This window comes from Vanacampus margaritifer, chromosome 1 (assembly GCF_051991255.1).
Source record: "Vanacampus margaritifer isolate UIUO_Vmar chromosome 1, RoL_Vmar_1.0, whole genome shotgun sequence".
NCBI classification, from domain to species: Eukaryota; Metazoa; Chordata; class Actinopteri; order Syngnathiformes; family Syngnathidae; genus Vanacampus; species Vanacampus margaritifer.
The window spans coordinates 11,494,806-11,522,015 of record NC_135432.1 but is presented as its reverse complement, the minus strand read 5'-3'; the positions used below and the strand labels follow the sequence as shown (position 1 = coordinate 11,522,015).

General features: G+C 40.8%; 1 protein-coding gene and 1 pseudogene across 2 annotated transcripts in view; one reads left to right on the top strand and one right to left on the bottom strand.

Moving 5' to 3' along the window:
* Positions 1–1,527: 1,527 nt before the first annotated feature.
* Positions 1,528–21,955, top strand: LOC144056068 (dihydropyridine-sensitive L-type skeletal muscle calcium channel subunit alpha-1-like; annotated as a pseudogene). Its single transcript, XR_013294989.1, has 41 exons — positions 1,528–1,651; positions 1,736–1,869; positions 1,964–2,116; positions 2,202–2,407; positions 2,713–2,816; positions 2,888–3,033; positions 3,695–3,776; positions 3,845–4,005; positions 4,090–4,315; positions 5,533–5,740; positions 5,805–5,925; positions 6,014–6,128; positions 6,210–6,309; positions 6,396–6,465; positions 6,591–6,723; positions 6,824–6,953; positions 7,043–7,102; positions 8,063–8,169; positions 8,283–8,370; positions 8,438–8,545; positions 8,630–8,682; positions 8,764–8,910; positions 10,201–10,402; positions 10,476–10,634; positions 11,348–11,458; positions 11,545–11,628; positions 13,625–13,651; positions 13,733–13,858; positions 13,929–13,994; positions 14,063–14,154; positions 14,230–14,389; positions 14,470–14,597; positions 15,206–15,302; positions 16,495–16,772; positions 16,839–16,972; positions 17,058–17,183; positions 17,905–18,113; positions 18,195–18,259; positions 19,439–19,485; positions 19,563–19,613; positions 19,702–21,955. The product of XR_013294989.1 is annotated as a dihydropyridine-sensitive L-type skeletal muscle calcium channel subunit alpha-1-like (transcript).
* A 757-nt stretch (positions 21,956–22,712) lies between these two features.
* The window catches only part of smc1a (structural maintenance of chromosomes 1A), a 12,609-nt gene continuing 8,111 nt past the window's right edge, over positions 22,713–27,210 (bottom strand). The window contains exons 17-26 of the mRNA XM_077572404.1: positions 26,754–26,895; positions 26,533–26,678; positions 26,302–26,455; positions 26,121–26,228; positions 25,128–25,284; positions 24,896–25,050; positions 23,945–24,096; positions 23,794–23,863; positions 23,605–23,715; positions 22,713–23,406 (exon numbers count right to left, since the gene is read on the bottom strand). Coding sequence (XP_077428530.1) covers positions 23,326–23,406; positions 23,605–23,715; positions 23,794–23,863; positions 23,945–24,096; positions 24,896–25,050; positions 25,128–25,284; positions 26,121–26,228; positions 26,302–26,455; positions 26,533–26,678; positions 26,754–26,895 — 1,276 coding nt within the window. The 3' untranslated portion in view covers positions 22,713–23,325. The remainder of the gene's footprint in view (positions 23,407–23,604; positions 23,716–23,793; positions 23,864–23,944; positions 24,097–24,895; positions 25,051–25,127; positions 25,285–26,120; positions 26,229–26,301; positions 26,456–26,532; positions 26,679–26,753; positions 26,896–27,210) is intronic.

Genomic DNA, 27,210 nt, shown 5'->3' with positions numbered 1-27,210 from the left:
CCATTTTCTAGCTTCGGTTAAAAAATAATATGTTATCATATTAATATTATACAAACAGTTCAAATTCATTTATCTCATTGACTTGTTTAATAACCAGGTGCCAATCAAGGCAGCTACTGAAATAAGTGAAAACAATTACAATACTTAATAATACAATACTTTCAGTTGTTTTCGTAGTAGAATATTCTGCTCGTAAACATATTAGACAAGTTTCATGTGAATTTTCACTCTTAATTGAATTAGGAAGACATTTGTTATTAAACCTGCGGTAACCATTTAATTATATTCACTGTGAACTCTCCTTACTCCATTAATGTGACAGATTATGTGTGGACGATAACACTTAACTCAGAGCAAATTCATCAAAATCGACATCTACGTAACACCGTGGTGTTTGTGTCTGGACCCTCCTTAGATACGTCAAAGCAGTCGCCATATTGTGGCAGTCATTAGTCGTCCTGTCAAACAGAACAAGACAGTGTGACAGCGATGTGCTCTCGAAAGGAATATAGTACATAATCATGGAGAGGATATGGGGGAAAAGTCAGCAAATTGAATAGCAACAATGCAGCACAGTCTCTTTTGAGAGCAGTTTGTTATAGATAAAAAAAAAAAACAATTTTAAACTGAAGTTATTTACACGTTAGATTAAATTTTGGGTTAAAAATGTTTTATTTGTGCATGCAGTAATGACATATTTAAATATCTATGACAACGACGGCTCAAACGGATGCGTTTATTTCTTATTTAAACCATTTAAAAAAATATATATATATTTTTTTAAAAAAAAACATTGGAAAGGGGCTGTATACACAGCTACAGTAGTGTTCTCATTTTAGCCATCTAATGGAATCTCAGTTGGGGGAAAACTGAAACTACCACTGACATGAGCCCAAATGCTGGTCATCAATCGCATAATGTGTCCTCGATGTGCCCCCTGGGGAAAAATATGCTCCACGATCCAATGTCTGGACAGACAAACTGGTTGAGGTTGAGAGAGGACACACTCTTGTTTTTCTATGATTCTGACTGGAGAATGAATTCTTCTGCTGCTGTTACGAGCCTCACAGACACCTCAGAAGGAATTACCCGCCTTCCTTCCTGAGAGTGAGAAAAGTTAATTACAAAAGTTAGTCAAATAACCTGAACCTCAAATAATCAGTTTGCTAGCGTCACATGACCAAACCTAGAAAAGAGGTGAGTTGTGATTGGTCATTACGTGTGTAAAGATATTAATTGTACATGAAATATAATGAAGTCATAAATAATGAAGTCATCACATTAATTATAGAAAAAATATTATCTTCATATAGCTGAAAATTGCTAAGTGAGTCAAGTATTCCAAGATTTAAATTTTTTTTAAAAATAAATAAATAAATAAATAAATAAATGGATCTGGTGCCAGATCACCACTAGGGGTCGATCTGTTCACGTGCCAGAATAATAATATCTATAGCTTGCTGTTAAATTGCTAGAACCAGAAGATCATTTCATATTATTTCTTTCTGCAGGAGAGTCTGGAGTACATCTTCTTGGTCATCTTCACGTTAGAGTGCTTTCTGAAGATAGTTGCATATGGGTTTGTGTTCCACGAAGGTGCATATCTACGGAACTGCTGGAACATATTGGATTTTGTCATCGTCTTCATGGGGTAAGCGGCTATATTTGACGGACTGTAGAGTGAGTGACGTCATCAAAACAACAGACTCACTGCGTGGCTGATGTCCTCCTCCAGTCTCGTCACCTTTGCCTTGGATACCATCAACACGATAGCAGGGGTGCCAATGGAGAAAGGAGGGGGCTTTGACATGAAGGCACTGAGAGCCTTCAGGGTTCTGCGTCCCCTACGTCTTGTCTCTGGAGTCCCCAGTAAGAAACTGTTCTCTCCGGAAAGTTTATTACATTTGACTCTATATGAGGAGAATCTTCTCTTACTTTTTTTTTTTTTTTTTTTTACATCTAGGCCTGCAGGTGGTGATGAACTCCATCCTCAAAGCCATGCTTCCTCTGCTGCACATCGCCCTGCTGGTCTTCTTATTGGTCACCATTTACGCCATCATGGGACTGGAGCTCTTCAAGGGCAAAATGCATAAAACCTGCTACTACACGGGCACAAGTACATGGATATGCATGCCTGGATTGTTCAGCAGGTCGTATGATGATGACTTAACGCAATGATTCTTCCGCTTGTTGGTCTGCAGACATATACTCAACAGCAGAGGGAGAGATGCCCGCACCCTGTGCTCAGGCTGGCAATGGACGACGCTGCATGATTAACGGCTCCGAGTGTCGGCCGGCCTGGGAAGGTCCCAATAATGGCATCACCCACTTTGACAACATCGGCTTCGCCATGCTTACAGTCTACCAGTGTATCACGATGGAGGGATGGACTAAAGTTCTCTACTGGGTCAGTGATGCCTCCTATGATATGTTTTAATCCACTACAACAGTGTTTACTACTCTTTGTTGACTGGGCCTGGTTTTAGTCACGCCCAAAAATCAGGAAAGCTAAAACAGTGAAAATCTGCTAAATGCCAATAGGCCTATTTCAACAATTAAATATGACTTCTCGACAGAGTATATCTCTGATTTTTTTTAGGGTCTTAAAGTGAATTGGTTAACATCCTCTAATGATACACTAATGCGTCCGCCACAATGTTTGGGAATCACTGCACTGTAGTCTAGTTGTAAATATGTGATGATGTCTTTCAGATCAACGATGCCATAGGAAATGAATGGCCTTGGGTCTACTTTGTTCCTCTCATTCTTGTGGGCTCCTTCTTTGTGCTCAATTTGGTTCTGGGCGTGCTCAGTGGGTACGCTGACTCAGCTCTATACAGTAACTTCTCGACATGATTCCGATTAAAAATGTTTGCTCTCTGCTCAGAGAGTTTACCAAAGAGCGGGAAAAAGCCAGGTCCCGAGGAGAGTTCCAGAAGTTGCGGGAGCGTCAGCAGCTGGATGAGGATCTGCATGGCTACATGGAGTGGATCACCCACGCTGAGGTCTTGGATGCTGACAGAGAGGGTAAAGGTCAGTGTAAAAACAAGAACATCATAATGAATTGAATGAAAATGACCTGTAAATTTGTGTGTAACTGTTTTGTATACAACACGCAGTATGCTTTATTTATGTACTATAGGCCTTTCCATAGTAAAAGAGACGCCTCACAGAACTGGTAACATTGAATAAAAAAAAATATATTAACATGCATATTATGTAAATTATACGCCTTCGTAAGTCGAAACACCAGAACACCAGTTCTGTTTTGTTTTTTTAATCTACTGCATCCCCGGTGATTCATGGAAACCCCTGCTTATTTGCTTCTTCTTTTTTACCAATTTTACATCACTTATTTGCATTATTTGAAATAAACCAACTGTTATGGTAAATAAAATATGCATTAGTTATTCACACATTTTTGCAATTCAGTCTGTCTGTCTGTCTATCTATCTATCTATCTATCTGTCTGTCTGTCTGTCTGTCTGTCTGTCTATCTATCTATCTATCTATCTATCTATCTATCTATCTATCTATCTATCTATCTATCTATCTATCCATCCATCCATCCATCCAGCTCGCTAGCTAGCTACATCCAGCTCGCTAGCTAGCTACATTCAGCTCGCTAGCTAGCTACATTCAGCTAGCTAGCTATCTACTACTACTAGCTAATTCTAATTTATTCCCTTGCCAGGTCTGCTGCCTCTGACGAGTGGGGATTCTGACACTGACAGCCTGTACGACCTGGAGGGCAAGAGTCGAGTGGTGTACTACTAGTGAGTGTGCTCCTCTGACTGTGCACGTATTGATGTGCAACAGTAACTCACATTGTTTTCATTTTTAGTCGCTTGGCTCGCCGTTGGAACCGCTTCTTCAGGATGAAGTGTCTGGTTTATGTGAAAACCAGATCATTTTACTGGCTGGTGATGTTCCTTGTCCTCCTCAACACACTGACCATAGCGACAGAGCACCACCACCAGCCCGCTACGCTCACTACAGTTCAAGGTTCAATAATCAGGACTATGAAATTTTACACAAATGTCACCTCCCATCTTGATTCATTTTCTTCTCTCTCCTGTCTGGCACCAGATGTGGCAAGCCGTGTCCTCCTGGTGCTCTTTGTCATTGAGATGTTTGTGAAAATGTACGCTCTGGGTCCCAGGGCGTATTTCATGTCGCTGTTCAACCGATTTGATTTCTTCGTGGTGCTTTGTGGCATTCTGGAGATGATCATGTTGTCGGTGGGAGAGGTGACCCCACTGGGCTTCTCTGTACTCAGGTGTATTCGGCTTCTGAGGATCCTTAAAGTCACAAAGTGAGTCATGCAAACCAAAAAGTTGTACTGCCTCATGATGCATATGATACTTCCCTGTATTTTTATCTATCCACCCACCCATCCATGTAAATTACTGTACTTTACTACTTGTACTGTATTTTTATTGTTTTGCTAAATTTTATTGCGCTACAGTGTTTTTGCACCATTCTTTATTTTTACCAGGAGGAAAAAAGGAAATTCTAAAGAATCTAGATGATGACAATTTATATTGAAGCGTCAGTTTTGTTTTGTTTTTTAAATCTTAACAATTTTCATTTCACTTTCAATTATAACATATGTGTTTTAGCCACATAATCTAATTTCTTTCTTCAGTTTTTGGACCCCCAAAAAACACTACAATAAGTATTCTTAAATAAATAAATAAATAACAGAACTTTTAAAAGGTATAATTTGACCTCACTTTTGATCAATATTATTCAGTTACGTTATTGCCAACGTCAAAAATCTGTTTGAGTTACTTGATCAGATTGAATGTGATAAAGCGATACTATGACATCATGGCTTTTCCAGCTTGCCTTCATTGCAGAAAAAGTTATTTAAAAAAAAAAAAATCACTGTTGTGTATATTTACATTCGGCGACTGGAATCCAACCGTTTACTGCCATTGACGTTTTTATTCGTCAAGTACTTCTTTCAATGATGGTTGAGGGTTTCACCCGTCTTGGTGTTGAAATTGTGGTATGTAAACCACAGTAATGGCTAGCAGAGAGTGGCATTTCATTATTCTAGATTTGAGATCTGCAAAGATTTTCAGTAGATTGGTAAAGATTAGGGGTGATTTTAGACATTTTGATCAATAGACAATTTTAGGCACCTCACACTCGAAAAGAGTATGTAATGGTTTGGTATAGAAAGAGTTTTTGAGAAGAAGTCTTGAAATATCAGTCTAAATGCTGTAAAATGTCTGAAAATATAGGGAACTGTTTTGCAAATGGCGGACATTGAATGAATATTTAATAATAAATATTTTTACTAGCCCCCTTTTTTTTTATATTTCCTATTGAGTAATGGTCTCCTTTGCACAAATCCACTACTTCCGGTACTCAATACCACTCCTTCATTTCCTGTCTTTCATGATTGCCCATAGTGCTTCTCATAATCAAAAATATTTTTTTCATACATTACAATAAGGTTACAGTGAACGTTGGTGCGAATAGGACATAACAGTGGTCTATCATTTTGTCTAATTCCTGCAGGTATTGGACCTCACTGAGTAACCTTGTAGCCTCCCTGCTCAACTCTGTCCGCTCCATCGCCTCCCTGCTCCTCCTCCTTTTCCTCTTCATCGTCATCTTTTCACTGCTTGGCATGCAAGTGTTTGGGGGCAAATTCAACTTTCCTGACAACAGACCCAGACGAAGCAACTTTGACAACTTCCCTCAGGCCCTCATTAGTGTTTTCCAGGTGAGATGTTTCCAGAGACCTCAATGCATCAAGTCCAACATATTATGTTCTATCTGTATCTCAGATCTTAACAGGGGAGGAATGGACTGCCATTATGAACAATGGCATTATGGCCTATGGCGGACCAGTTATCCCTGGCATTCTGGTTGCCCTCTATTTCATTGTCCTCTTTGTCTGTGGAAACTGTATCCTATCATGAACTCACTGTGAGGAGATATGTGAACATGGCAATGAACGGTAAGATTTTTGCTTTCCTGAACTCGGTCTAACCAGACATTCTTCTCAACGTCTTCTTGGCCATCGCAGTCGACAACCTTGCAGAGGCTGAGAGTCTGACCTCGGCTCAGAAAGAAAAGGCCGAGGAGAAGTTGAGGAGGAAATTGCTACGGTGACTCAATAATTGGCATGGCAAATAAAGTGCGGATGATCACCTGCACTCAATCATCGCATCTGAACTTCCTGTCTGTAGCTCCAAAATGCCTGACAAGACAGATGAGGAGAGGGAGAGGATCTCCAAGAAACTTGCTGAGCAGAGAGCCAAGATGGAGGGCATGCCAACGACAGCCAAGGTTCATCAACATACAAACACACAAATTAACTTCATGTAGCAGCAATAATCACATGTAGTTATTTGTGAACATGTTCTTTTCATCAGCTCAAAATTGATGAGTTTGAGTCCAATGTCAATGAAGTGAAAGATCCTTTCCCACCTGCAGACTTCCCCGGTAAGCTCAAGTATTTCAATGTTATTCTTCTCGGAAACGTTTTTAAAACGACAGCTGATTTGGGCAGTATATTAAAACATCATTGCAGAGTTTACATCAGAAAAATGTTGACTTCTACCATCAAGGTGACGATGAGGAGGAGGAGCCTGAAATCCCCATCAGCCCTCGGCCGCGACCCATGGCCGACCTGCAGTTAAAGGAGGAAGCTGTTCCGTTGCCCGAAGCCAGCTCCTTTTTCATCTTCGGCCCACAAAACAAGTCGGTAGCAGACATACTGTATTTGCCGAACTCCCAGTTTGCCATCTCGTTGTGCACGTTTGATCATGTGTGTGCTCTCATTCAATTCACTGGTGACCAGGTTCCGTAAACTGTGCTACAAGATCATCAACGCATCCTCTTTTACGAATCTTATCCTGCTGTTCATCCTGCTGTCCTCTATCTCCCTGGCAGCCGAGGACCCCATTGATCCCAATTCCTATAGAAACCAGGTGCCAATATGTTCTAATGTTAAAACGTTGCTCTAATCTGTCCAACAAAAATGAACCAACTTTCATGGTTTCTACATCTTGTCCCACAGATTTTGGCGTATGCTGACATTGTCTTCACTACCGTGTTCACCATTGAGATTGTACTGAAGGTAAATGAGAATGGCAAACATAAATAGCTAAAACAGGCTTGGCTTAATTTATGAACGAATGGAAGGAGACAAGCAGGGATGGATAGAATAATTGATTCAAAGGTATATAGTGGATGGATGGATGGATGGACGGACCGATGGACGGACAAACAAACATGTAGGCGGATGGATGGATGGATGGACGGACAGAAGGCGGGACTGACGGATGGACAGACGTGTGAGTGGACAGATGGATGGACATGTGGCTGGACGGATGGATAGATGGACGGACAGAAAGCGGGACTGACGGATGGACAGACGTGTGAGTGGACAGATGGATAGACATGATAATGGACGGGCGGACATGTAAGTGGAAAGATGGATGGACATGTGGACGGATGGATGGGTGGGTGGACGGATAGAAAACGGGACTGACGGATGGACAGATGTGTGAGTGGACAGATGGACGGACATGAGGATGGACGGACGGGCATGAGTGGACAGATGAATGGACGTGTGGATGGATGGATGGATTTGTGGACAGAAAGATGGACGGATGGACAGACAGACAGATGATGGACATGTGGATGGATGGTGGATTTGTGGACAGAAAGATGGACAGACGGACAAACTGATGGATGGATGCATTGGATGGATGGACGGAATTGTGGAAGTTCGTCAAATGGCATCATGACTGGATGTACGAATGAATGGAATAATGCTTGAATTAAGAAGCAATTTGGTGGGTGGATTCATGAATGAAATTGAATAAATGGAAGGATGGTGATTTCTTGGGTGGATTCACAGATGATGGGATGAGTAAAGTATGATTTGATGGATGATGGCTGGGTGGTGGACGGCTGGAATCATAGATAATATGATCTCAATTCCATCTTGTGCAGTATTTCCTTCAAATGAGTGTTGAGTTGTAGTTTTGTGCCCTTTAATTGCAATGTCTTGTACGATTGACCTCTATGACAGATGACAGTTTATGGAGCATTCATGCACGAGGGCTCATTCTGTCGCAACTCCTTCAACATCCTGGATCTGATTGTGGTTGGAGTCTCACTGCTCTCAATGGGCATGGAGTGAGTAACCTTTCGGAAATGCCGCATCAGCAATGGCATGTCGTTAGTTTGACCCATTTTGACTTGGGCTAGCAATATGTGGAATTGAATGTGTCATTTGTTGTTGTATTCAGGTCGAGCGCTATCTCTGTGGTGAAGATTCTCAGGGTGCTGAGGGTACTGAGGCCTCTCAGGGCTATCAATCGAGCGAAAGGCTTAAAGGTTTGCACATACTGTAGCAACAGCTCAGTCTCCACTGGAGATACTTAGCATTTGTCTCCATGTGCAGCATGTGGTCCAGTGTGTGTTTGTGGCCATCAAAACCATCGGAAACATCGTCTTGGTGACCATGCTGCTAAATTTCATGTTCGCCTGCATAGGAGTGCAACTTTTCAAGGTTGGTGACAATGGCCACTATTACATGCTAAATATTTAGCAACATACAACACGTATCATTTTCCTCCTGTTGTCTTTACGATAGGGGAAGTTCTATAGCTGCACGGACCCGTCCAAAATAACAGAAGAGGAATGCCAGTAAGGCAAATCATCTTATAGCTTTAGAAATGCACGCAATTGCTGTTTAATGGTAAAGGTTGACGGCATATCTGCTCTCAGGGGATTCTTCGTGAAGCACATCGAGAATTCTCTGCAGGATGAAGTGCTGGCCAAACGGGAATGGCTGAACAATGACTTCAACTTTGACAATGTGCTCTACGGCATGCTGGCGCTCTTTACCGTTTCCACATTTGAGGGCTGGCCAAAGTGAGTTTTCGCACTAAGACGCTCCCCAACTTACGAACGAGTTACGTTCCGAGCGATCGTTCGTAAGGTGAATTTGTTCGTAAGTTGCTTCAGTGCTATATTTTGTATTATAATTTATGTTTAAAGAGAATACGTACAGTACTGTACTACGTATGTTAGAGAGAGAGAGCGAGAGACACACACACAGTATGTACATGTACGTAATAAGATAAATAAAATGAAGTTTAACTTACTTTTGGAAGATGTACTCGATGCTTAAGGATTTGATGGAGGAGGAGGAAGAGGAGGATTTTATATCATGAGAGGTTCTTCGTCGTCACTGGAATGGGCTTCAAAAGTTACTTCCTCCTCCGTAACTTCAATGTAGGAAAAAGTTGAGGGTCGCGGAGAAGAAGATGAGGGTTGATGAGTATCTTCCTTGGAGGATTTACTAGAAACTGGCCAAAAAAAGCGATCTAACGACGATTGCACAGTTTTCTTCTTCTTTCATCATAAATGATGCGGTAGCACTGTATGGCATCATTCAATTGATTTGCAACCTTTGTGCAACGTTCAATATTTGGGTCTTGCTGCTCCAAGAGTGCGATGGCTTTATCTATGAGCGACAGGCGTTTCTTCTTCTTCCTCCTCCTCGACACGTTGCTGAGCCTCCAATGCTGGGTGAGCTCTCACAGCGCCAAGCGTCGGTATTAGCGGCGGAAAGAAGCACTACAGTACTCAGAAAAAGGTGCGCAATTAAAAAATCGAACTTACAGCATCTCTTTCCGAACATTTTTTGACATGCGCGCATGCGCGCAGACATGTTCGTGTGTACCGTTGTTCATAACTCGAATGTTCGTAAGTAGGGGAGCGTCTGTATATGTGCTGTGGATGATATTTACAGTATCTTTATTATTTTTTTAATTTATTATTTTTTTTCTCTGGAGAGCTCAGTATTGTTCATTCGTTAATTTTACCGATTTGACATGTCATCATCATTGCTCTCCTTTTTTTTTTTGGGGTAAGTGTATGTGCCTGTGTGCGTGCGTGCGTGCGTGCGTGCGTGCGTGCGTGCGTGCGTGCGTGCGTGCGTGCGTGCGTGCGTGCGAGTGTGTGTGTATTCATTAGTTCACCTAAAACCTATTAAAAAATCCCATACCGTTCACCTAAACCGAACACTTCCAGCCAGAGTCTTGAGGCCGTCAGGAGACCCGAGGAAGGACCAAATAATCTTTCTTTGATATTTACAGTATCTAATGGCAACGATTCGGTGCATTGGGCCTACAACTTCTAACACTTACTTCTTCTCAGACTCTTGTATAGAGCCATAGACTCCGACGAAGAAGACATGGGGCCCGTCTTCAACAACCGTGTGGACGTCTCCATCTTCTTCATCATCTACATCATCCTCATCGCCTTCTTCATGATGAACATCTTTGTGGGCTTTGTCATCGTCACCTTCCAGGAGCAAGGCGAGCAAGAGTACAAGGACTGCGAGCTGGACAAGAACCAGGTGCAGCGAGACTCATTCCGACTAGACTTGTGTGATGGTCCTAACATTCTTTCAACCTATCTGTTGCCTTTAGCGGCAGTGTGTCCAGTACGCCTTGAAGGCTCGACCGCTGAGGTGCTACATCCCCAAAAACCCGTACCAATACCGGGTTTGGTATATCGTCACCTCCTGCTATTTTGAGTACCTCATGTTCTTCCTCATTATGCTCAACACTTTGTGTCTGGGGATGCAGGTAGGTCACTTAAGTTTGTATTGCACAACTAGAAACAGAAATGAGAAGTAGGCAACAGTCAGTGCTTCTCATTATGAGAGTACTTGTTTTGCGAAATCAAAAGTTGATTTAATTGATGTACTACTTACTGCATGTGGGACAGCCTTCTGGAAGGAATGCTCGCTGATCTCATTCATTTTAAAGGAACAACAAAATGTGGGACACTCCACATCGTTATTTGTGAATTCATTAGCAATAATGTGCTATACATAAAAACAAAAACAACAGATGTCAGTGGTAACAAATATTGAATCCGATAAAGTTTTTGTTTAAGTAGTTGATTCATTTATTTGAAAGGTTAAATCAAGTTTATTGGTTCTCTTGGGAGCTTTCAGCACTGGAAATAATTCATAACTTTTACCACATTTTGAGTAAAAAAAAAAAAGCATCCTTTTTTCCTTATTAAAACAAATGGAAAAATAGTTATACAAACTATTTCTTTAAACTTATTTCTGATTTCAAAACTATATCATCTAGCAACCAATTCTCTATGTGTGCATGTGTAATGATGAGGTGATTATTTGTTTGTGTGCTTTCATGCCACTGTCTTGTGACATTTCCATCTAAATGACACCAAAAAATTCCAACATTTTCCAGACCAGCTGTATTGACTATTTTCTGTGACAAAATGTTATTTCAGTCATTTCGGTTTCTCTCTACCCTTTACGCAACAGCACTTTGACCAGTCCGAACACGTGACCAAGTTGTCGGACATTCTCAACTTGATCTTCACTGTGCTCTTCACCGTGGAGATGATTCTCAAGCTCATGGCCTTCAAAGCAAAGGTCAGGTTTGTTCCGGGAAGTGAGAGACGGCCCGATCCGATCCGGGTTGCACGCAATCATTTGCGCTCCGCCGTGCGTCTGCGCAGGGTTACTTCGGAGACCCCTGGAACGTGTTTGACTTCATCATCGTCATCGGCAGCGTTGTTGATGTCATCCTGAGTGAAGTGGACGTGAGTAAATGCAACTCCATGCTTCCCTTATATGACACGTAATATTTCAGGTGTTGAATAAGAGCTTCCCAGGCAAATGTTTACATTACGTTGAAAATGACATGTATGTATTCAATGCTCTGACCCAGACACGTATTACCGTGGCCCAGATTGGTGCCAGCACAACTAGTTCACAGAATATGGTCAGTAATGTCGTTGGCCATTGCTACCACCGCCACCGCCATCTTCCAGAGAAGCATTTCTGCCTGTCACCTGCCACCAAACACTGTCATTATTCCCACAAATCTCCTCCATTTGGAATGCCCATGTGTGCCTATTAAAGTGAGCACAGCGCTGTTTTTTGTTTTTGTTTTGACCTACCACTGTGCTGATGTTGCAGAACGGCAATTTCCACAGGTTGCAGATTTTCACCGCCTTCTCCTCACGCTTTTGAGCAGATTCTGACACCGCAGTGCCACGCACGCCTTTTCTCGCTTTTTCGACACCCTTTCCTCGTGTGCTCCTTTTTTGCTTTGTTGTCTTTTCCTGGCGACGCAACCGCGCTCCACATGATGTCTTTACTTGTCATCTGTCTTATCATTCACAGAACGCCCTCGTTGCCAGCGGAGGACTGTACTGTCTCCAAGGCTGTGCTGTAAATATCTCATCACTGCTGCATGAGTATGCTGTGCTGTGGAAAGCACTCCTCTTGTCTTGTATGCTCTCTACTAACACAACACAATCGTATTGATCGATTTTGAGATTTGGAAACAAATAGCAGAATCTTACAAAGAACTCCAAAGTGCACAGGCAGCCAGCCAGCTGGACTTAACGACCGCACCAATTTGCCTAACCAGTGAATACAGTAGTAGCCCAATGTTGGCTTTACAAAACTCACTTCATCTCTACTGAACCTTCAGTTGTCATGTTTTGCTTTTGTGCCACTTTAGTTTCATCAAATCCGGTATATTGTTTTAATCATGTTTTTGTTTTTGTCATTTTCAAGCGTTTGATTTCCGTTAAAGAATGCAATAATATAACTTTGACCCCCCCAAAAAATGTGTGTACATTGTGCATGAGACAGGTTGTAGATATCCCTCAGGCTGTGAGTAGGGTTGCACAATTACAGGAAATGGGGAATGTTACCTGAGAATACATGTATATTTTTCGGAAATAATGGGAATTTACGAAATTTTATTAGAAAACATATCTTAATCTTTCTATTTAATGTAGGCTATAGTCTTACATCTTATAGTCATAATCCATCTATCCATTTCCCATTTCTGCATCACTGAATAAAAAAGAAAAATGTTATAAGATATATTTGCAAAAGGTGAACATATTTTTCCACTGTCATGTTAACAGTAATATTAAAATCTATTCTTTAATCATACATTTACAACAAATGTATAATGTGTATTAATTTGCTATTAATTGTGCATTAACAATGGAAATCAAGTGATTAATCAGAACACAGTCAGCCATACTTTTGGTCAGTTCACACACGTGAGTGTCATTTTTATGAATTATTGACCAATCTAAAGTGTTAACGATGGCTTGCTGTCTTTGATGAGGCAATATTAATGGTTGAACAAAATTTTGGGGTCTCCTGAAAAGTGATGATTTCGGAAATACAAGCATTTGGGCCGACACCAGTGATATACTATATATACTGTTTGTTTATGAAAAAAACTAATTGTTGCGTTTGTACATGTTACGGTTTTGATTATTCCTATTAATTAGGATTAATTCTTGTGGACAGTGTCCAACTTGTCCAAACGAGTATTACAAAAATGTTATAGTAACAAAAATTCTCCAGGTAAAGTTTCAAAAAAAAATCCCAAGCCTTTCCAACATGAGCAGTGAGCAACCAAGACGTCAAATATAGAAACCTTTATACATACTGTGAGATCCTTTGCAATAGTGATGCATGACCTCATGACCTATAGCCCTTCTTGTGTTTCATTTCATGCACTTTGGCTCTCTGTAAAATCATGTCTCTTCCTACATTTTACAGGACACGAATCCCATGCAAGAAATTGCGGTAAGCAACCGTTCAACCTTCATCGTTCCATATCGCTTTCTCTCACGTTTCTTATGTTTATCAAAATATTCTTGTTCCCAGGCCTCGGAAAATGCCTCGGTTTCTATCACATTTTTCCGACTCTTCCGTGTCATGCGCCTGGTGAAACTGCTGAACCGCTCTGAGGGCATCCGGAACCTGCTGTGGACCTTCATCAAGTCTTTCCAGGTGCCTCGGCCTCACGCTGCCGACATCCTGTGACCAACCAACTAAACCGTTGTCTTGTTTCTGTCTTCAGGCTCTTCCCCACGTGGCTTTGCTCATCATCATGCTCTTCTTCATCTATGCCGTTATTGGGATGCAGGTACGGTTTTAGGTCCAACATTTACGCAGCATCAACTGTGAACAACTGGTATTATAAAAATGTTTTAGATTTTTGGAAAGATCGCCTTAGTGGACGGCACCGAAATCAACCGCAACAATAACTTCCAGACGTTCCCTCAGGCGGTCCTCATGTTATTCCGGTGAGTTCTCGCTTATAGTCCAACACTTGCGCAACTGGAAAACCAAGTCAAGATCCCTCTGTGGTCAATCTGCAGATGTGCTACTGGAGAAGGTTGGGAAGAAGTCATGATGGCTTCAATGTACGGGAAGAAGTGCGACCCCAAATCGGACTTTCAGCCTGGAGAAGAGTTCACCTGCGGCTCCAACTTTGCCGTCTTCTACTTCCTCAGTTTCTACTGTCTCTGTGCCTTCCTGGTCAGCGCCTACATTTGCAATTAATTAGCATGTTGTTTCACAGGATAGCGTTCAACAATAAATGTGGCCACATTCTGCAGATCCTCAACCTGTTTGTCGCCGTCATCATGGACAATTTTGACTACCTGACGCGTGATTGGTCGCTGCTCGGTCCGCACCACCTTGATGAGTTTAAGAAGATTTGGGCTGAATATGACCCCGAGGCCACGTAAGCCATGTTGACATACACTATTCACAAAAAGTTATCACCATTTGGCTTTTGGGGTGAAATTTCAGGATGAACCTTAACCCTGGAGAACCCAAGAAACTTTTTCTTCTTTGGAAAATTAGGAATTATACATTAAATGACTGCTATAAGTTCACTGAACACCAAAATATATGTTTTTTTTTTAACCCTTAATTCCCTAATTTAGGATTAGGGCAAAATTTGACCCTTTTGGGATTTAAGGGTATCATTTTGAAAAATCTGAATAACAAAAACTGTCAGTAAACTATTTAGAATTTAAGAAAATAATCAATCAAATATAGCTACCTTGAACAATATATATTTTTTGTTTTATTTGTTGCATTTTAGAACTGGATTTTGAATGTACAAACACACTTTGGCCAATGGAAACAAGAATACAGGGACAAAATCACTGCTGGAAAAAAAAAAAGGTCTTTGTTATTTGAGTAGCAGAATTTATAGGGGCCAAATTTGACCCTGTGGGTTCTCCAGGGTTAAATGCATTTGTTTGACCGTCTCTAAACTTTTAATCGAACGTGTCCAACTTTTCATTCATGTTTCAGTGCATTTGTGTTTGTGTGATCGCATAGAGGCCGAATTAAACATCTCGATGTGGTGACGCTGCTGAGACGCATCCAGCCTCCTCTTGGCTTCGGCAAGTTCTGCCCTCATCGTGCAGCCTGCAAGGTATGCTAACGGACAACATTACTCAGCATAAAGGTGATGGCAGAAAATAAATACTAACGTAAGGTCTTTAAATGTTCTTAAAAAGTCTGAAATAGGACTTCTTTATGTGCGTAGTTGTAATACATTGGAAGTCAATTACCATATGAAAATTCTGACATTACTGTAACTGTCCAATGCAAAATGATTAATAAAAAGTCAAATACATTCCCAATTATGATGATGTGATCAACTTACCTTCAATTTAAAGTCTTTGAAATTTGTGTGAATCATTTTGTGACAAAATCAAACTTGGGGCCCACTGGTTGCATTTGACAATGCAATTAATCAATATAGTAGTGTTGTCTGTAGATGGCCGGAGTCGAGAACTCAGTCACTAACTACGCAGCTGTTTTAAATAGTACATTTCATTAAGACATTCATTTGTTTTAATAACGTCTAAAATTACAATATAGAGTCAAAATCTTATTGCATTGCCGGGACATCGGTTTGGACTCCGTGTTAGGGTTACAGTAGAATAATTTTGTTTTTTTTATGATATTTTATTTTTATTTCGTTTTGGCTTTTGGTTTTTAATTTCTTTTTTGAGCATTATTGTGAGAGTTTATTAGTTGTTTGTTTATTAGGCTTTCTTTTAGTTTAGTTTTTATTAGTTTTAGTATTGGTTTTATCATTAGTATTTTTTTAATATGGAGTATTTGTTGAATGCAATATTTAAAATTTTAAAAAGTCAGTAAGTATTGTGTAATTAAACTACAATTCCTAAATGGCTGTTCAACATTCTTTCTTCTACATTTAAAATGAACCCCGAAAGTTCATGTGTAATCTATTAATTGACAAAAACGATTAGAAAAACATTTTCAGTTTTTCACTATAATTATAGTTAGTTTTACAAACGTTAAGTGTAGTTTCAGTTAGTCTTCTTTTTTTTAAAAGCATTTTCGTTTTTATTTGAACATTTTTCTTTTTTTAGTTGAAGTGTTAGTTTTTTTTATTAGATTTTGTTAACTATTCTGTAAAAATCTTGTTCTGTATCGACTGATAATCAAAATCAAATAATTCCACTCGTACTCAGGTACAAAACAAAGGTGACCAGGATATTACTATTATAAACAATTACATTTTGCTGATTGGTAAATATGGTTACATGGATACAAAACAAGGCCAAAACCTTTGTGTTTCTTTGTGTCGGCAGCGCTTGGTTGGCATGAATATGCCACTCAACAGTGATGGCACCGTCACCTTCAATGCCACCCTCTTTTCCCTGGTCAGGACAGCACTTAAGATCAAAACAGAAGGTGGAGCTCATTGTTACTTTTCGCAACCACAGTCATCTGTGTCGACATGGATCAATTGTTTTCTTCCGAGCAGGAAACTTCGAGCAGGCCAACGAGGAGCTTCGAGCGATCATCAAGGCCATCTGGAAGCGCACAAGCATGAAGTTGTTGGATCAGGTCATCCCTCCAATTGGCGGTAAGTGCGCCAATGACATCCAAACCCCGTGACCTTTCCAAAGACTGACCGCGTCTTGATTTCCAGATGATGAGGTCACCGTGGGAAAATTCTACGCCACTTTCCTACTCCAGGATCATTTACGAAAGTTCCTGAAGCGCCAGGAAGAGTACTACGGATACCGGCCAAGCAAGAAGAGCGCCTCCGGCCCTGAGATCCAGGTAAGTAAGCTCTTTCCCTTGAAAGCAGTTCAAACGGATCTAGAATATTCTTTTTACGTCATGCCTCCGCTTATTTATCCTGCAGGCGGGTCTCAGGAGTATTGAGGATGAAGTGACTGCAGAAATGCACAGGGCTATTTCTGGAGACCTGCATAATGAGGAAGAAATGGACAGAGCCATGGAGGAGGCTGGAGAGGAGCACATTTACCAGGTGGGAGAAAATATTGCGATATCTGGATGGTACACCTACAGGAAGCACAACTAGTAGGGGTGTGAATTGCCTAGTACCTGGCGATTCGATTCGTATCACGATTCATAGGTCACGATTCGATTTGATGCCGATTAATCCCGATACAAATCTATAAACTGATTATTGCAAATCAGTAAACTTGTACATGTTCACTGTAAGATTTGTATGAAAATGTATTTATTTATCTGAAAATTCAGTCTTATAACTGAGCCACTGCATTTAACAAACAGGTTGTTTCATGTTTGAACAGCACTGAAATAAAATATTAAGGCTTAAAGTTCCATTAACATAACATTCTTCCATGCTTAATGTGTGAATCCTAACTCTTAAGTAAGATGTTTTGCTGAATATTTCCATAAAAAATTGATGTTTAAAAATCCATTCGGCCGCATATTGAATCGATGCGAGAATTGCGTGCTGTAATATCGCGATTTATTGCGGAATCGATTTTTTCTAACACCCCTAACAACTAGGGACAAAAAAAAGGAAATTTCAGCAAAAACTGCTTTAACTCTTTCGGGAAGATTTATACTGACCCCTGAACATGACAAAAAAAAAAAATGAATTCCCCAAGGTTTTGCTACAAATTAAAAAGCCTGGAATTGTCCAAAATGTTTGAAAAATCCAATGCTGAATGTATCATAGTGAACTTTGATTGATAATGTCTATGTTGTATTTCCAGCGTACACACGGCTTGTTTGGGAATCGGGTAGAGCCGTTCTCTGCCGAGACCGCCAACGTTCCGCCTCCACATATGACCAACCAGAGGCCCCTCAAATTCTTGGACAACCAGCCCGAGTCGGCGCTCGTCTCCCCTGCCGTGGAGCCCATCACAGACTTTCTACCCACACCGGCCCCCAAAAGCAACACCAACAACAACGCCTTTGCAGAGTGAGCGACATCCATCCTCAGATGAGTCACACTGACTGCGGACATACTGTAGCTGATGAGAAGCATCTTGCTGTGTTTCAGGTTGACATTGCAAAGAGAGGGCAGTCCTGAAGAGTCTGACAATCCCAATGAGGATGCAGAGCCAGGTATGGTCCACAAACAAACAGTCTGCAGATTTCATCATCTGCATTTGCTGCAAGTACAGACAGTAAATAAGGTTATTTTTTGTTTCAAAAAAGGTGATTTTATTTTTGTTTGTTTTTTTGTTTTGGCTTATCTTTTTTTCTTGCTGTTAGAAGTCCATTTACAGCAGTTTTTTTTTCCTCAGGAGCCCAGTGGATTTTTTCAAATGTCAGAAGCCTGTTTTTTTTATACTAGTGGAAAAGATCTTGACAAACTAAAAAAGAAAAAATCCACTGGCAAAAACGGGCTTCTGACAGTAAATAAATGAGTAAGTAAATAAACAAATAAATATTTAGAAAAAATCCACTAGTTAAAAATCTTCTTCATAGAGTAAAAAATAAATAAAAAGGGTAAAAAAAAAAAAACCTTTCTTTCCACTGCCGGGAAATTTTGCCATTCATCTATCTAAGTGTTAGAGGACAGAAAGTTGTGCAAAAAGTACTGAGATATTGAACAGTTGGACATGCATTCGAAAGATTACAGAAAGTCAAATTGAGTTCACTTGTAAACTTTATAGCGCATTTTCGATTCACCCTGAAGTTTTACTCCACAGCTGAATAACCCTAAGCAGTAGTTGTTTTGTGGAAAACACTACTTCACTTTTATATTTTTATGCAGGATCGTGAGTGATCGGCGGCAACAATGAATACACAGAGACTGATATACTGTAATTGTGTCCTTTATTCCCCGCAAACAATCAACACAACAATCAACACACTTCAACGCTAAGCAGCATAATATAATTATCATCAGCGCTTACCTTGACACTAGACCGGAGAGCCGACGGTCCGGGTAGAACGAGCAGCTTAACGGCTGGGCGAACGTACGCTTCCCTCAGCTGACTCTACCCAAACCGCGCGCCGGGCTGGCCAAGCCCTCTCCCACTCACCCTTTCTATGAGTCGTGTCCTGCTTCGAAAACATGTTTCTGAAATAGGGAGGACTGCAGGTGTCCTGCTTCGAAAACATGTTTTCGAAACAGGGAGGACTGCAGTATAAACAAGGTAAGAGTTCCCAGGCTCGATTCCGCCAACAGTTCAGCCTTATATAAGAGGTTACATGAGGACATATCAAACCATGGTTATTTTCCATTCAGTAGTGTAAATAGACGTGAAATAAAATTTGGTATTCTCACCCGTTTAGACAACCTTCACTCTTGGGACTTCACTGTGAGAACAGACAGAACACAGGTAACATGGCCGACCCATGTATGCAGCATTGAGTACATGAGCATCTGAAAAGAAAAGAAAAACCTCTTCCTCCACAGTTCCCCTACGAACAGAGGCTCAGTGAGAGTCCAAATTCTGCTGATCACGAAGTAAGTGGCGAAAAGCTCTTCATTCACCGTCGTCAGTCATCCGTAAATCAACCGCTTTTGAGAGAAAATCTCCCCTATTCTCTCCCAGGCCAAGAACGAGATGTCCGACGACGCACACACGACAATCGAGGACCTCGAGGGCGCGGCTCGGGCTATCCTCAAGAAGAAGCGACGCATCCCCGCGCCTCCTGCTGAGCCGCCGCAGCAGACGGAGCGGCCCGACCCGGCTGTGAGGAGGAAGAGACGTCCTGTTCCCACAACTCCCTCCGTTCGTGGTCAGCACAGGGCGGAACAGTTTGAGGCCGACTCAAACGTTTAGAGACACCACGCACATGTTATCGGGATTTTTTTTTTTAAAGGTGGCTCCATCCTGGCAAGTTGGCCGCGGGCTTCAAGTCAAATGTGGATGAAACACTCTTATGAGACTAACCGACTTCTTAATTAAAGCGGAAGTTATTATTTTCGTAGAACTTGAAGTGGTCACGACCATGCCCAATGACTCAATCAAGTCTTTATCTGCTGCATTAATTTGCCTCCGTTGGTTTTAATGGCCACCAACCCAAGTGCCAGTGATTAAACAACCTGGATGAGAAAATCAGGTTTAATACAGAAACTGATCACATTATTTAAAAAATATATATATATTCTGCTCTTTCAACAACAATTCTCTTGAGTGACATTGTCAGAGAGGTTAATTATTGTGCTTGTAGTTTGAAGCATCATACTGTACTCACCTCCCTGTAAACAATTTAAAAAAGTTCTAAACCAGCGATGTCCAAACTTTTTACTCACAAATCAAAGGATGCAAGGGCCACTTTAGACTTTTATTTATTAAACACGTCAAAATCGGTCAATCAAGGAATTGTAAATTAGTTATATACTACAGTTACTTTGAAAAAAGATTGTATTGCAAACTGTAATGAGGCAAATAGTTTAGATTTTTTGTTTAAAATGTATTCCATTAAAATAGATTCACTCCTGCACTAAACAGCAGCTAAATCCTATATTTAGAACCATAACAAGAGCAATCTATAGTAATTCGACTTTTTTTTTTGTTAAACCATTTTTTTAGATCATTAAATTGATAGGTTCACAATTCGTACATTGACACAGAGCAGAAGACGGGGAAAAAAAACATTATTATGTTTCTAAAAATGAATTATCCATTCTTTACAAAGAGAACTGTTACTATTTGACTCGTTAAATTGTATCTTTATAACTACAGAAGCTCTACTGAATATGACATGGAGTTTTTTTTATATGCCGCGGACCGCTGAAAAAGGGACGGTGGGCCACAAATGGCCCCCAGGCCATAGTTTGGACACCCCTGTTCTAACCATACGGCGGAGCCTTTAAAGTGTAATATAATCTTTTTAGTTACACTGGTTGGCTTCCAAGTTTTTGCACAACAGATCATGTAACGTGAATTCATTATTTTCAATATCATTCAAGTTGTTTTCTTTCATTTCTTTGGTCATTTTAATGCTCGTCATTAAACATGACTGCACGCAGTTGATAGTCATGATGCTTATCAGATTGTATTGCACATATCATAACCTTTCCCATGCTGCAGTGCAGTAAGTTCCACTTGTTCACTGGCTACTGATATCACTTAGAAAGTTGCTGAAATCACAAGACAGTTTTCAACTCCAAGTTTTGTTGACTTAAAGGCAGTTTTCCTGAATGTTTTTGGTAAAATCCCAAATTGTGCTATTGTATTGTTTATTTGTTATCTCTCTGACAAATTCAAAGAAGGCATCATTATCTGGGTAAATGCACTTTTTTGTATACTGTCTTGACATTAACTCATTCACTGCCGTTGACGGCTATAGTCGTCAAAAATTTATTTGAACTATTTCTATTAGTTTCACATTTTTTTGAATGTGACAATCTAGAATTTTTTTATTGTACATTTAGAACAGATATAAAATTTGTGATTAATTGTGAGTTAATTATTGAAGTCATGCGATTAATTGCAATAAAAAAAAATTAATTGTCTGACGCCCCTAATTTTTAATAAGCTTTCCTAGGGGGTGATTATTTTTTTTAAATTGTAATTAATCACATGACTTCACTAGTTAACTCAAGATTAATCAAAAATATTATATCTGTTCTAAATGTACAATTTTTTTCTAGGTTTTCATACTCTTGTTAACAAAAGTGGAAAAAAGGGAAACTAATAGACATAGTTCAAATGAATTTTTTACATCTATAGCCGTCAATGGCAGTGAATGAGTTAAGTTATGAGTTGCCACTCTTGCTGCTGTTGAATGAGAAACAAGTTCACTTTGGGGAACTGAAGACAAATGCTGTACAATACCAATTAAAGGGTGTGCTCTTTCTTTGGTGAAGAAATACTTTCTGAGTGTTTGTATGTTAATAGCGGAGTTTTTAAATTTTTTTACACACACTTGGCTGTCAGCAGACTTGTAGATTATTTTATTGTAGGCTAAATTAAAAAAAATATATATAAACTATCCAAATATAGAATTAGCCCATATTCTGGTTAGGCACGCACATTAATACGTGTACACTTGTCTACAAATGCATTTAAGCAACATTATTTCTGGCATTAGCTCCAAGCTCAAATAATGACACATTTCGCTGCGTCATATATTTTTTTGTACAAATGCATTTTTTTGCACCATCAGGCATTTGTTGAGGCACTGTATAACTCAAATGTTTGTCTTCATTTTTATTGAGGGATAATTATTCTGGTTTTAACAAATTGGGGCAGAAATCATCCCCAACTTTATATGATCCATTTTCTATGACAACGCAACACTTGATGAGTGACTGTTGTGAACACAAATCCCAGCTACATTTGTGGCAGGATATATTCTATTTTTGTGTACCTAATAAGTTGTCGCGGCTGTGAGTTTGCTTGGACACGGATGCCCCCTGCAGAAGTTTCTCCTTGTAAAGTGAGACCCTCTTTAAATAGTCTTGATCAGCAGCGTAAATTCTGCTTATGGAATGGAATGTCCTGCCGTGTTAATGAGAGCTCATATGAAACCAAGACATGTCATGAAGCTGCAGTGCACTTGAAGTAAAGACAATCTCGATAAAACATGGATTTGTAAAGTAAAAGCGACAGGATTTTAAATAATTCAATTTTTATTCATAGAAAGCAAAGCATTTAATAAAAAGACACCAGAGGGAGAATTACCTCACTCGCATGGAGCTTTCAATTTGCCTAATGGACATTAGGAATATGGCTCGGGGAATATAAACACATTGCTGTTGTTGATAGCATTTTGAATATTTTTTTACTTTTTGTTTTGTATCGACTGTTGGGCTCCATCATTCTATTGTAACACCACTGTGTTGATTAAGCATCACAACCAAAAGTACAAAATGTCTCTGAGGACTTGACATCACACCTCAGATGATATACAAATTCAAAAACTCTGTGGATGAATTATTCGGATCAATTCTATTCATTCCCAGGCGAATCTAATGAATACTCAGATGGACAAAGTTGGAGTCATTTGTGTACATACAATCTGGTTGTAAGTGTCTACAGGACAACCATCAACTAACACACTACTGCAAAAAAAATAACATTTCCTATCATAGCATATCCAAACATAACATTAAAAATAGCGAAAGGAAATAACATGAGACCTAAAAGATACAAGACTTTCAGCTACCAAACAAAATGAAGGAATGAACGTTTTTTTTGGAGTTTCTAGTGACAGGAAAGTTCGTCCTACTCGTTGGGATTCGGGTTGGCGTCAGGATACTGGGAGAGGTCAAAGGTGAGCACTTTGCTGATTACGCAGTCACCTTGCTGCGGGCGAGAAGGTAAGAAGGGTCACAAGATGAACGGGATTTTGACCTTGGGCTTGATAATCAATTACTTGATCGCCAAGAATGATGTTAATTGTGTGAAAATGTTATATCGCATATTTTTAAAGGGGCTGTTTTTTTAAAATGAGTTTCACAAGTTAAGCAGGCAGATTTACATGATTACAGAAAAGCTACACACCTCCGGATAAACCCCGATGAGCGAGTCTGCTTTGGTGTAAAACTCCTCCTTCAGGGAGATGACGATGGCCTGGAAGTTCTGCACCGACTGGTCTTTGATATAATTAGCCACCTTGGAGGGCAACAGAGGATCATTTGCGATGATGATGACGATGATGATCACAAAGCAATTGCGGACTTGAGGACAAACCTTGCCGATGTTTGTGTTGTCGAGCGCGGCGTCAATCTCGTCGAGCACGAAGAAGGGGGCGGGTTTGTAGCTGAGGCGAGTGGGAGAAAGGTTAGTGAAGGAATAGTTTGTGCTCACAGGTCACAGGTCAAGGCTCCCGTGTTTGTCTCACCTGTGAATAGCAAAGAGCAGCGCCAATGCCGCCACAGTCTTTTCTCCTCCAGACAGGTTATCCATGGGTCGGAAGCGCTTTCCAGGAGCTACGCAGTTATAGTTGATGCCGTCCAAGTACGGCTCCTCTGGATTTTCGGGACCGAGGAAAGCCTACAATGGGAACGGGTATTGGTGACTGGGATGACAAACGGGATGGAACCCAAGTCTGGAAATATACAGTGAGACTATGGGCCGATTACCAGTTTGGCGTTTACCACTGATATGTAATTATGCTGTGCTTTGACAATTTTTTTGGTCTCTTCGCCGATGAAAGGCATCAGAATCTGCACGATGTGGTGACGTGGGCCTCATAGCATGTCCTGGAATTTTATTCGAGCGTTTATGAATGCAGATTTGTGGGAGTTATTAAATAAGTGACGCAATTGAAAACGGTACGGGAGTGACATACTGTTAAGAAATATGTTTGTAGACAACGAGGATCTTGAAAATTTTGACGGCTTTGTAACGGAATGGACGACAAATAATTATCCCCCGAGGTTATCACAACTGCGCTCCAGTGTTGAAGCTAAATATATTTGGAGTTATACATCCGCAGATGCAACATTTGTTTGTTTGATTTAAAAATATATATATATTGAAGGTTTATAATAATAACGCCACAGGTGTAAGCTCTAAAATGTTTTTGGAATTATGTTTCTATCTGCTTCAAGAGCTGAAATATCAATTATTTTTAATATTGTTTAATTTCCAGGAAAACTTCAGGTTTTCTGGGGTGACTCAAAAGCCACCCATAGGTTTTAGAGGCATGTTTTGGCGCTTTAGGCTTTAATGGGTTCATGTGACTTGGACTTAATTTTTTTTTACCTAGACAACCTCCTTTTTGTATTTGTTGTTTCCAACTTGGCAGCAGTCTGGACCATAGCAAATATCAAGTGCGACTCCAAAATACCTGAGCGCTGCTGTTGCGCGAGAGGGCCTTGTAGATCTCGTCGATGTTGGTGGCCACGGACTCAAAGCAGGTATTGAAGCGATCGAAGCGTTCCTTCTTGATCTGCTCAAAGGCCTGTTTGGCCTTCTTGGCCCTCTTGCGAGCAGCCTCAAACTCTGAGGGCAAAAACACGACCGTCATCATCACACATCCACACTTAGCACCTCGCTCGAATTCCGCTGGCAGCTCTGACCGTCGCTGGTCTCTTGGAACTTGTCCCTGACGCTCTCCAGCTTCTCCATGGCCTTCATGTTGGGGGCGCTGATCCTCTGCAGGATGCTCTGCTGCTCGTTCAGACGCTGCTGCAGCGTGTTCGTCTCCGCCTTGAACTCGTCCTCTAACAAGGTATCCTGCGGGGAAGAGGGATTTCAAAACTCTTTTATACAGTTGAAGGGAAAATAACCATGGTTTGATATGTCCTTGTGTAACCTCTTATATAAGGATATGTTGTTGTCCTGAACTGTTTTACGAATCCAGGTGCCCAACATTTTGTAAATAAAGGGCGGAATCAGCCTGGGAGTGAATACCTTGTTTATACTACAGTTTTCCCTGCTTTGCAAAACATGTTTTTGAAAGTGTCTGAGAAAGGGCTTGGCTAGCTTGGTTTCCCACGCTAACGAATTAAAGACGGAGCGGCACACGGTCCGGTCAGAGTCAGCTGTGGAATATGTACGATTGCCCAGCCCTTTTGTAGCTCGTTCTACCCGGACCGTGGGCTCTCCGGTCTAGTGTCAAGGTAAGCGTTGATGATGATCATATTATGCTGCTTAACATTGTAGTGTATTGATTGCTGTTTGCGGGGAATAAAAGCCACCATTATTCTAGCAAAGCGAGTTGTGATTATTGCTGTTTGCGGGGAATAAAAGGTACAATTATTCTAGCACAGCACAGGTGTTGATTACTGTTTGCGGGGAATAAAACGTACGATTATTCTAGCACAGTCCAGGTGTAGATTGCTGTTTGCGGGGAATAAAAGGCACAATTATTCTAGCACAGTAAATCAGTCTATGTGTATTCATTGTTACCGCCGATCACGATCCTGCATAAAAATATAAAGGTGAAGTAGTGTTTTCCACAAAACAACAGTACAAATACATAACTGTAAAGGTTATCAGGACCCAAGCAGCGATCGCTGCAAAGTCCTTACTGTTTTTGTAGGAATTATTATCATTATTAATATTCTTACCTTCAGATCTTCAGTCAGGTTGCTGTAGTCGATTTCAATGAGCGCCTCTTTAGCCAGAACGCTGCTGGACGTCCTCTGGCTGCTAGACTCGTCGTTCTGGGAGCTCCCCTAAATAGACGGACAACAATCGGTTGCAGTTGTCCGCTCATTCCAAAACGTTAACGCACATGCTCTTCCGTACCTCCCCCTGGCTGATGTCGTCCATGGTCCCCGAGCGAAGAGGCAACCTGATGTCCTGCATTTTGCAAGCCTGCAGCAGGTTGTGACGGTCGCTGCGCTTCTGCTCCAGTTTGGTCTCGATGGCCGTCACTTCTTTCTGAAGTTGCGTCAACTCCCTGCGAAGCGCCGACAACAGCCCTTGTAGCAGACAGACGCCTTCTTCGAAGGGAAAACTTTTTGGGAAGGAACTTACTTGTTGGCGCCGCCCAGTTTCTTGCGGATCTCCTCCATCTCGTGGTTCTTGTCGTTGACTTCGGACTTCTTGGTGAGGTGCTGATTCTTCAGGTCTTGCAGCTGAGCCATTGTCTCATCGATGATCTTCATGTGCCTGTGCTCCTCCTGACGGAAAAAGAACACAAAAACGCGAGTGAGCAAAAAGAAAAAGGGAGAAAAGAATGCTCTTCACGTCCGTACTTTCTTGAGGCGTTCAATTTCAGCCTCATCCTTCTTGACGGTCTGCTCCCACATCATGACCTTCTCCTGGTCCTCCTTCAGCTGGTTTTTCTCATAGTCCACCTGAATTCCTAGACGGGTCTTCTGGGTCTCAAACTCAAGACTGGGAAAATATAACATGCAAGATCAGTTCTCACTGCATTTTAGTGGTAACTCTGACAGTGCCGGCCGATTTCGAGCATTTCAACTCATCTTTCAAGGCAAACTGAATATTGTGTACTCTACATAAACATGGTGGGTACCAAATAGAAAAAAAGTGTGTTTCTACCTTATTCCGTTCTTTTAGTAATCACTGTTTGAAAATAGGTAATTTGAGTGACTTCTTTTGAAAATTTAAAAGATAAGGAGCTTTTTGTGAAAAGATACATTTTCTGCACAACAGCGACTTTAACACTCATATTTTTTTGTTCAGTGACGC